The sequence below is a fragment of the Gallus gallus genome, chromosome 2, assembly GCF_016699485.2.
Source record: "Gallus gallus isolate bGalGal1 chromosome 2, bGalGal1.mat.broiler.GRCg7b, whole genome shotgun sequence".
NCBI classification, from domain to species: Eukaryota; Metazoa; Chordata; class Aves; order Galliformes; family Phasianidae; genus Gallus; species Gallus gallus.
In genome coordinates, this window is record NC_052533.1 from 83,990,335 (window position 1) to 84,002,168 (window position 11,834).

Consider the following 11,834-nt stretch of genomic DNA (forward strand, 5'->3'; position numbering starts at 1 on the left):
ATACTGTAGATTAGTGAGCAAGTAATCCCACTCTAAACTGGGGGAAGAAAGGGAGCACACGAAGAAATGGAGGAGCCTGCTGAGCCCCAGGTGATGCAGGTGTGCACTGGCAAGTGCACATCATCAAGGATGGGATAATTCTCCCCAGCTCTACACCTCTCCTCCTTGTCTATGGATTAATGGACACAGGAGAATGTTACACCTGTGAACATTTCTGCAAAGGTCCTCAGCCATCAGTACCTATGTTTCTTTTGCTTTACTTGCTTGCTGGGCTTTTCTTCTTGGTTTGTTTTCAGAAGGAAGTGGGTAAGTCATCAGCTGACAGCTTCTTTTGTTTTTCCATCTAATTAGGCAAAGAACACTCAATAACTGTGCAAGGACATCCTCAACCTTATTGTAAAGATAATATAAAATGAACGTTATGGTTGCACACACCACATACATACACTCATAATAATCATTTGTATAGAATCAGATTCACTTGATAATTATCCAGAGAGAAACAAGTTGGCTCTTCTAGCTACCAGACTACAAAGCAAACAAAATTAAAGGTTGGCCCATACCAATCAATTCCTACAATATCATTTTCTTATTCTCCTTTCTTATCTGCACTGGGCCCACAGCAAAAATACAGAAATAAAAAATCTTAATGTTCCACTTTCATATGCCATTAACTTTCTCAATAGTGCTAGAAACAAAAGTAAAGCATAATTTTCTCATTCTAGAGATAAGAGACATACACGAAGAGAAATGCCATTGTACAGGCTCTTTTCATAGGTAACTGCTAAGAAAATTTAGTATGAAAAGAGGAGAAAATCATTTGAGTAACAGCAAAAGCATCTTGGGTATCTCTCCTCCAACACAAGGTGAATTGTTGTGGCTCTCTCATCCCATCCCATCCCATCCACAACAGGAATCACTTGAATCAGCAAAAAGGCTTTGTAATGAATCTGATCACTGCAGCCAAGAGTCAGAGTCAGGTTCTTGTTTAAGTAAAAAAAGGGTCTGAAAAGCTCTTACGATACACATAGCAATTTCACAAAGTTCTCAGATACAGGATGTAACAACACAGCTCTCATATATTTGGAGATCTTCAAAGATGAAGAAGCAATGTCTCTCAGTGCAGTGGTCTGGAAATACTTGACGCTGATTGACCTTTCTGGCTGCATAAGGATGCCTAGGAGGCCTGATTCATAACAGGTTTTTCAGCTCTTCATCAATGTTATAGTTATTTGTCAACCAAGTATTTTGGCTGATCTTATTAGATAATACAGGATAAGCAACACATCACCAGGAAAAACATCCTGCCAAGGTGAACCTAACTTGGTGATTTAATATGTCAAACTTCTCATTTCAGGCAGAAAAACATGATGATTGGGTCTCACAGGAATGCATTGCCGTTCCTTCCCCCTGAGCAGGGCCGAGCACCACACGTCTCCTGGGCCACGGTTGGCCCCCAACACCTCACTGCAATTAGCACCATTCATCTCATCACATACTGGCACTTACAGCGAGGAGACATAACTGACACATTGACAACGTGTTGTCACAGTCTTGTGACACCACTGCCATACTTGCCACCAGTATCTCAGTGAATAACTTATAGATTTCTCTTCTTCCCACATTCTGTTTATCTAAATCCTCCCTCCTCTCCTGCACCTCAGCAAAGTTACCACATCTTTTCCTCAGCTCCTTCCCTATCTTTGAGGTGTCATTGCTGACACGCTTCTGATGAGTTGCAGTATATCACATATTGATTATCCTGGCCTACACACATCCAGAATCTTACATTTTTATACCTGACACCCTTTGTTTTCTGTAGTCTCGCTTTTAAAGTTGAGCAAACCCATTTCCATTCAGAGATGGAAGGCAGAAGAGCCAATTTTGAATTCCACTGTTATGAACAATTACAAGCAACGTGACGCTGCACCCACTGTTGTTGGATCCGAGAGTCCAGTCGCTTCTCTTTCCTTAGCCTGAAAACTTCTGGAGAGTTCACCCATCCAAGTGGGTGACTAACAGCAAGGGCTGCAGCAAGGCATTGTGTGCAATGGGAGCTGTGCAGGCTTCCCCCACAGCCTGAACATCTCAGCCACAACCTGCTGTACATGTGTAATTCCAGCCCTGATCTCTGCGCAAAGACAGTCAAATTGTGGGGTTGCTTTTTGCTGTCAGTAAGGATGGGTAAAGGGAGGGAGGAGAAGAAAGCAAACAGGATTTCCTTTGTGATGGAAAGAGGTTAAAAAGTTGGAAAAAACTGGTGGTTTCAAGGTACTTAAGTCAACATCAAGTGAAAGCTGAGAGCTCCTCAGGGAATCCAGAAGGATTTCTTTAAGTCCTGTTATAAGACAGACTGCATAAGATTTAAATCCTCCAGTGTCTTCCCCTCACCTAATCTATTTTCATTCATGACCTGATTAGGGTTTGAATCCAGGGTTTCGAGCTTTATCCTTCTGTGGATAAAGCTCCAAAGACTTAGTTTATATAAAGAGAAAGAATTATTTCGAGGAGCAATGGCAAATACACCTGGACATTCAGGTCAACAAGTCCTTACACTTGAATATTTCCATAAAGGGCACAGCACCACGAAAAAGGTAAAGAATCACCAAAAATGTAGCCAAGAAAGAGTAGATCTCTGAGCCACTTCAATTAACACACCCTTTCTACTATAAATAATGCATATGTCTCAGTCTCATTTACATTTGTAGTGATGGCTTGCATCTATGTAGAGAATACAGGCTGCAGGATGATACTGGTTCCCATACATGACCTGAGACATTTTCTGCAGCACAGCTCAGTCCTCTCCTGGATGCAGCAGGAGAAAAAGCAGGAGAATCAATTGCTGAAGAACTCAGACCTGTCCAAGAAAATCCTGACCAAGAGTTTCTGCTGGGGCTGATAAAGCAGAAGTGGAGAATAGAGAATTGTCTGGCACGGCTGTGCCTGGGAAGAGGAGGAGAAAACCTCAGGGAAAGAACCGGAGGGGAGAGGAATGCCTTTTCCCATTGCTTTTGTCTTAACAAGCAATGCACAGTTGCAACAGGTTGGGAATACAAACACCACTTGCAGAAGACTTCTAGAACAAAACACAAGTTCTATGCCAAAAGAAGGAGCCCTAACAGTTGTACATTTGCTCAGGAGCCTGCACTTAATGCCAAGGATAATTAGGATTTGTCCACACTCAAGTGGATATAAACAGCAACCAAAACGTCCTAGTATCTTGTTCCCATCAGATGGGCCATGGACTGCTTTGCAAAATGGACTCTTTGTGATACTAACAAGTTGTCCAGTCAATCACAGCATATCAGCACTAACTCATGCAAGCTGCAGAGGGATTCTAAATGCCAGGCAGAGCTGGTCTTTTGTATTCTGGCAGCTCCTCATTGCTGCCTTATACCTCTCTCTCAAATGAAGAGTCTAGAATAAATGAAGAATAAAAAAGAAAGAAAAGAAAAATGTCAGTCGCTTTGCAGTGTTTAGTGCTCCCCTGGAGCTTAATTATGTGGGAACTGTGATACACAGTCTGTCGGCTGGAAGGTGGCAGATCCCTGTGGCATAGTTTGAAGGGTGTGTTGTGAAATACTGTGGTTTTCTTCTAGACCAACAGATACCCACGGTAGGGCAAACTGCAGATTCCCACAATAACATGTGAATTCCTCACATTTCTCACCCGTGGTGTCTGCGCCAGTGTGCTCCTGGATTTGGTTTCAAGTATCCTCATGCACGCTGTACTTTGATTCTCCAACTCACAGAATGGCACATAAATATTTCCATCTTCACCACACAAACAAAGTCACTCTTGTTAGTCTCCTGCTGCTCTATAACTCTAAACCACACGCAGGGCTCAGCAAATGGCACCGTAAACTTAGAAATGTTCAGTCTCTAAGTCAGGACCACAGTCACGGGAAATGGTATATTGCCCCTTGGAAAGCAATAAGCAGCTCTTCAGCATGATTCAAAAATGAAGCAGCGCAGAGACCGTCTTGCAGGACGTATTTTCAAATGTACCACATTATTTTCCCTGTTTTTATATTTGAAACCGTAAGTATTGCAATCATTCATTTCTAAGACTCTCTCGAGTTGGTGTCCAGTTGCCAACAAGAAAGAAAATTATATAAAATTTCCCGCCCTAGATTTCATTTTTCACTCACAAACATTTTCTCAATTGCCAGCATTAATGACAAAGAGCTTCATCTACTACATGCAGGAGATGCCTTTATAAGCTTGTCACATCCTGATGTTAGTAGCATATGGTATTGAAAACATCCTCACTGCTTAGAAGAGAGAGATGGTACAAATATTTCAAGCAACAGTTTGCTAATTTTGGATCTGATCCCACAGTGCACCAATGCTTTTTCACACTTTTACACCTATCTATATAATGATAATGTCCTGTGAAATTTCACGAAGGATGGTTTAGGCCATAGGCATTTAAAAAATAGATTAGTAGATACTCTATCCAGCTTTTAAGAGAACGTTTTATTTCAAATAGCATGAGCATAAGACATGGTCTGGTTCTTTCTCCTTCCTTTTACAAGGTCGAGGGCAGGAAATCCTCAGCTTCTTGTGACACCATATAATAAAGAAAGATCTATGGAGTACATGAGGAAAATCAGCCTGTGTTTCCTTACAGCAACTGAAACAGACTTTTCTTTACAGAACATAGATGTACTTCTTGCCCAGGCTGCCTTGTAAATTGAAATATGTCAGTACAGAAGACAAGAGATGAGAAATTGGAGGGTATGCTTTTAAAAGAATAAGGCCAGAAGGCTTCACAAGGATTTACAGGAGTCAGAAGACAGTGCTGGGCAGAGGACAGCAGGGTTAGTCCTCCAGATATACTGGGCAGCAGGAGATGTCAGATATGGTCAAAGAGGGGCACTATCACAGCCCTGAAGGAATACATGGAATTCATTGCTTTTCTGCCATGAAGAAACTATTTCTTATCTGCCCTCTGAAAAGGATGCTCTAAATGTCTCTGGGCAGTGCCATCCTGGCTCCCTTTTCCCTCCAGGTGACTGAATTGCCACTGGGAAATGGTTCACCTACTTGTATTCAGCCAGATTTTCATGCAGCAGGGAGTACAGGAGATTACTGGGTGTTTTTATGTCAAGTTGGTAAGGTGGTTTACTGGGACTCCAGGTAGCTTCCTCCACCCTCCCATTTTCTAGGTGACAGACAATGCATTTCCTACTGCCTCCTTCACCTTCTGTCTATCCTTTCCAGCACTTGTCTAGCTACAGCTTCTTACTGCAGTGGCTGACCACTGCCTCATCTCTACCTACTTGTTCTTGGAATGTATTTGAGAAGGGTAATAATTCATACGTGCAGGAAGAACTCATCTCAGTATCAGAGACATTTCTGTGGCTAAGAAGAGATCTGAAGGAGGATTTCCAAGTACAGGTGACATCCCAGCTTGCTGGCTACCCCTCTTAAGCCATACTCCTTTAGCACTGAAAGCTACAGGAATTTCAGACTGAACTGCATGCTATTATATTTCCACAACATGTGTTATCCTGCAGCAGTCTTTCTTCCAATCCTTCAACCTGAAATCATAAGGGGCCAAGCCTATGACATGTATTTAATCCAACCTGACTGCTAAAGCCTTGTGCAGAACAACATGGGTATGAAGGAAAAAAAGAGATGCTCAGGTTGTTTTTAACCTTATTTGCCAGACAGCAGCAGCTAAAGAGCAGAGTTATGGCATGATGAAAAAGCAACCCAGGATGTTCTCCCTCAGAAAACCTCAGGGTGAAAAATTAAGTCAGGGCAGGTGAACTGGGAGATGCATATGTTTAGCACATTTCCTGTCTTGCCTTAGTAATGCTGTACTCTGAATGCAGCAGCACACACTGCTTCCAGTCTTTAGCCATCCAGTCAAACATGATCATTAAGTATATTCTGGGGAAAATACAAACGTGAGAAATACACCATGACATCCTGTAGAAAAGAAACACACAGGAAAAAACAGAGGGCAAAACCAAGGGAAATCAGACAAGAAAAAGGCTGCATATAACACAGTGGATACAGCACAGATTTCCGAAAGAGGTGAGAATGGCTTGAAGCAAAACAAATAAAAGAAAAAAAAAAAAACAACAACAACCTCCTTCCCCTGCATGCTGTCAGATTTATTGTTTCTGTTTGTGAAATCTAGGGCAGTCAGAATAATAATAAAAAAAATTGATAATTCCTTAGGTCTAGCTAGACCAGAGGTAATCTAGTTCTTAGATGAAAGATCTGCCAGGGAACAACAAACACACAAAGATGATTGTTAACAAAATCTTTCCAGGGCAAGCTGACCTGCTGTGTTATTGTGCAAAGAGACTAAGTGATGGAAACACCAACATAATTTGTATTCAAAGAGAATAGTATGCACAGGGATAACACAGGAGCTTGGGATAAGTTATAAAAATCATTCTGCCTCTACTTTTGTTCCTAAAGCATTCCATTTATAGCTTTGTCACAAATAGCATTACCTTTTGTCCACTATTACACTTGCAAAGAATCGTATATTTTAGGTTTCACTTAGATTTAACTCTCACTGGGAAACTACCTTGTTACAGTCCTGCCATCTAACAGTAACTTTCATTTGCATGGCATTGCTGCAAAACTTGTGGTGTCTTTGAAACGGGGTGTATCTGATGTCAACACTGACCAAGCAGTGCAAAGAGCAGCATGAAACTTAGTACAAGGCACGCTAACAAGAAAACCATAGACTAGCTAACATTCCACATTAGACACCTGAAGTTAATCCCCTAAAAAAGGCTACGTTTGGTTGCATGATGTTATTTTACAACACCTTTAGCCATGGTTTCCATGAGTGTTGGGCAGCCTCAGAAAGCTCCAGAGGTTAATGCTTCTCAGCTGCAAAGTAAGCAACAGCTGGCGTGACAGAATCAAAACACGGAGATTTCTTGAGACACTCTTGGCTGTATTATTTGCGTCAGTAAGGACAAATTTCCCATTTCCATCATATCAATCACAGTGACGTACCTGAAGAAACTGCAGAGCAGCTAGAGAAAGCTAGGTCAGCATGGATATGCCTGATAAAATAAGGTGCTTCCTCAGGAGTGGCATGGTTTTGGAAAATTTCTGTAAGCTATACCTAAATTAGGAAATAATTCCAAAATACATTCAAGCACAGCTTACCTGGGTGCCTACTCTGAAAGCAGCCTCTACTTGAGCTTTAAGGATGTTGCATTTCATATGATCAGGGACAGAGGAAGGTGACACAGGGGGATGAAGAGTCTTTTCAGGTACCTTTTTCTCTTCAACCTGTATTTAATAGAAAAGACAAGCACGGTGACTTGTATTAGAAAGATGTATCAACAAGATGGTCAGAGGTAAGACTTCCAGGTACAACAACTCAATTCACCAATGCAGGATAAAACTTACGAGTTAATAACCGAATAAATATGTCTTACAATAACATATTTCAAAACATTAAATGACTTGATACTATTATCACAACAGAAAAAGCCATCGGGAAAGCCTGACTAATAGAGGAAAAAAACTATCTCACAGTGCTAAGAAAGATGGAAATAGCCCAGCCAGGCTCTGGAGTGACTGCCAAACCTGTGATCACACTGAGTAAGCACATTACCTCCAGAACATCACAGGCGGGCGGAAGTGGGAAAGTTGCACAGCATTCAGCTGTAGTGAACGCTGGTTTCTTATACCCCTCTAAGAATGTAAAGGAGCTTTGGAAATATAACCAGAGGGATTTGAAGGGATCTCCACATAATTGCAAGCCAAGCGAAATCTCTTTTATCAGAAAGAGAGAGTTTAAACATTGCTGCTGCTGCTTCCGCTTACCTACTGTCAACCCCTTTACCTACTCAGTGTTCTGGATCACAAATCTACAGCCTCGGGACAGCTAGCTTAGTGACCTGTTCAAATATGACCTAAAGGTTTTGTGCCTTGAACAAACAACATCCAGCAGAAACGCCAGCATGAATAAACTTCCCATGCAGAAAAGGGAAAATAAAAGGACAGTGTAATACGGATGTATAAACAAACAGGGTATGGAAGAGACCAGGCTTGTAAATGCAAACACAACCAATCACATTGCAATTTCTCATATTTTTAAGGAAGAATTGGCTGTTATGCCTTTGCTAACTTTCCTGTTCTTTCTGGAAATGAGACCTGAAGTACAGATGAATAATAGCCCACATTATGCTTTCATTTTCCCTGTCATGTTGCTGCGAAGAGTGAGTGGCTGCATGCACCCGGACATAAGGAAGCATAATGCTGTCATTCAGACCTCACTGTGCTCCCAGTAACCTCCTGTCCAGCTGGAACACGTACAAGGAAAGCATCGGAAAACCAGGCCCAGCGTATCCTTGAGGTTCACCTCTGGCAAAGCATATTTCAAGACAGAACTGGCCAATTTTTACTCATTGTTTATGTATTAAATCACCATACGATTAGTCCTTAGTATCCAAAATCTGTTTCCTTTATTACTATCGTCTAGTATTAGATACGGAGGTTAGCAGTCCTGCCTGTGGCAGGGGGTTGGAGCTTGGTGATCCTTGAGGTCCCTCCCAGCCCAAGCCATTCTATGATTCATCCTTCCTTCTGCCCACCCCCATGGCTATTCGCTGGCTGATGGTAACTAAAACCTCAGTGACTCTTCTCCCAGGTCCAAGATCAATCACAGACAGAAAGGAACTTCAAGATCCAGAGGGTACTTTCTGCAAGTGCAGCGAATCACAAATCCAATTTTGTTGACTGAGGAGGCTATTCTGCAAATGCTGTCGGGGGAAGAACCAGACCTCTGCAGAGTTCTGTTGAGACTGCAAGATATTTATCATGCGTTCTCAAAGCTGGTCCAGCAGGCTCCTGCACCCAAAATGTCAAAGCTGCCAGGTATGATCTCAAACAACTTACTGCTAAAGGATTGCCCATCCTGAGATTTTTCTTTCTGTGTCAAATCTCAAATAATTCTTAGGGGCTTATTTGCCAAGCCACATTTACTATTTTTAATGGAAGATATTTTTGGACATTTCATTCTCTTCACTTTCCTCCTAAGGGGAAAAGAAAATATTAAAAATGAAAAGTGACAGCTTCTGGCTGGAACAACTTACAACTGTAGCTATCTATTTAGTCTTGACTGTAACTTTAGTTCTGGCAAGCAGCTGAATAAGAAATATTCATTTGCCATAAGTGTTTTCTTTTTTCCTGGGGTACTCATGAAGATTAAGAAGCGGAGATAATCAAAAGAAAAAAAAAAAAACACAGAGAAAGTACAACTTTTCATGGAGCAACAGCCTTGTTAGCCTGAGTGCACTGCTGTACTCTTCAAAAGAGCTGCCACTGTTGTCAACTTTTAATAGTATTGATTTCTAACAGCAAAAAGAATAACGCACTAAGCAATGACATTTCTAAAGGCCATGCAAAACCCCACCTTTGTTTTAACACTGGATTCTAATTAAATAGCATTTCAGCGAAGTAAGATTAAGTAATTGCATTTCACTAGCTAAATCAAGACAACCGATGCTTATTAGGACACAGGCTTGCTTCATATCCTGTTCTGTCTACATAAGGATATTTTCCAGTCCTTACATTCTTCTCCTGCCCAGTTTCCCCACACTGACCAAGAGCCCCTCAGGGCAGCCCTGCAACTGGGAATCCCCAACAGGCCTAAGCCAACTGCTGCACTTCAAATTATATCAGGATACATCCCCAGTGTGGTCCTTGACATGCCAGTCACACACTGTGATCCTCATTACCAAGAGGGGTCCAAATGCTGCTGCCTTGGCTGAAAATGGGCACCGAGTTCTGCACCAGTCTTTGTTTGGGTTAGCCTTTAAGCAAGCAAAACTCACTTTGCTTTCATCCATGAGCAGCAGCAGCTCTGCAGACTGCTCCCATGTAATGAGCAGACACTGATGCGGCTCAGGCTCATCCTGCTCCCCAGGTGCTGAGCCAGCAGCCCAAGGCCACTGCTTCTGCTTACTGCCAGAGGAAATGTCGACTGCACACAAAAACCAATGGTGCCTGGGGCTGCTCAACCTGACCCAGACACATCTCTGCCAGCCTGCCTTGGCAACAACAGAGTCTGTGCCACAGTGCAGCACATCCTGACTCAGCCCTGAACTCAGCCCTCACACAGCCGATTATCTGAGCCTATTAGATATACATTTGCAGTGGCACACAGGATCCAGATGAAATGTGAACTCCAATCACAGAGCAAAGTAGCAACTCGTTATTTCAGACTATTAGCACTTTTAAGCAGCTATGCAAGTTCCCATTGTTCTTTAATGTCACCAATCTTTACATATAACCCTGTTAATCTCCTAATTAATCTCCTGAAGTGACAATCATGTCACCAAGAAGGAAAAAAATAAGGACTGCACAAAAACATACAGTAACTTCTACAGTTCATTTTCCCAGTTCAAAAGCAAACCTGACTGTATTATGGAGTCTTTATGTATTATTACTGCAAGGAGAGCTGTAATATACTTTATTTTGTTGTGGAATAAAGAAATCTTATGTTTCCAGAGCCCTTATTGCTTGCAATGGTGAGTGAAGCACGCAGACAGCAGCTGGGTATTTAGATGCTGCACCAGGTTAGCAGTTATTAAAATTTCATTTTCGTTTATAAACTGAGAGCATTCCATGTGGAAGTCATTAGAAGTCTAAATACGGCACAATGTTAATGAAACTGCCAATTTTATCTTTTCTTGTTAGGTACTTCTGAAAAGTCTGAGATGCTAGCTTTAAGTGACTGTCTGAGAGTCAAAATGGCATTTGAAATAAATAATCTTCTTGCTTAAAGCTGCAATCTAAATTCATCCTAAATGGTCTGTAAATGAGAAATAAAAAAGTCGACATTAAGTTAAGATACCTGACGGCACTCCAGTTTTCCATATCCACTTCTTCTGGTGCTATAAGATAGCAGTGCGTTCATATCCCTTTCACCACTGATGCAGAACTTTATTTCCAGAGAGGGAGAATTGCATTTAAATGGATTTTGATAGAAGTGGGGTGAAAAAGCTCATATATGTATGTATATACATACAAACTAGACGCATTTTCCTCTTTGTAAATGAGGACTTAGATTTACTTTTCTCTTCTCAAATATTTACTTTAAATTCAATTACATTCACTGACACTGGTACTGAAGGCAGATTTGTACAGTGTTAGATAATGATGACACAAGCTTTGGTTTGCAAAGCTAACTGACTATTAAGTATACGCACAGAATACAAAAATGAATCGCAGCAATACCATTTCTGTACTTAACATTTCCATTCCCTCTGTTCTGAAAGGTTCATTCTCTGCTCCATATCAAACTTCTTACCGATAGAAAGATCAGTTATCTTTTGCCTCTGATAATTTATCTGTACTCTTTCAGCCAAACTTTAAGCTTAATGCACATTTTTGGCTGAAGACTTCTGAGGAATCAAATGAGTGTTTTGTTTAGGGCTTGCTCTTCACTGCTAGTAATTACAGTAGGTGGGAGGCAAGATTTTAACGACAACAGCATTGATTTGCAGATTCTGAGTGCACATTAGCTATGTGCTATTCCTGGGACTCACCTATACCTGCTAACGTGTATGAAAATCTAGTCACTTTCACCTCCTTCTCATTAGAAAATATATTAAAAAATTTCTATATGGTAACTAATAATTATGAACAGACATCATAATGGTAACACCTTCATGATTATGTGTTATTCTTATTGGAGAAAAAGATCGCAAGCAGAAGCTGCATCTTTTATTAGAACAACATGTTTGGAAAAAGAAGCAAGCAAAACAAATTCCTATTAGGCTGTCGGATACACAAGACTTTCTCCAGGTCAGCTATCAGCTGGTCTAATGAAAGACACA

At 41.2% G+C, this 11,834-nt stretch overlaps 1 protein-coding gene across 4 annotated transcripts in view; it reads right to left on the reverse strand.

Moving 5' to 3' along the window:
* EPB41L4B (erythrocyte membrane protein band 4.1 like 4B) overlaps positions 1-11,834 on the reverse strand; it is a 169,153-nt gene that overhangs the window by 48,749 nt on the left and 108,570 nt on the right. For all 4 annotated transcript variants that reach the window (XM_015282344.4, XM_046935227.1, XM_046935212.1 and 1 more), the window contains exon 18: positions 7,150-7,275. In XM_015282344.4, coding sequence (XP_015137830.2) covers positions 7,150-7,275 — 126 coding nt within the window. The remainder of the gene's footprint in view (positions 1-7,149; positions 7,276-11,834) is intronic.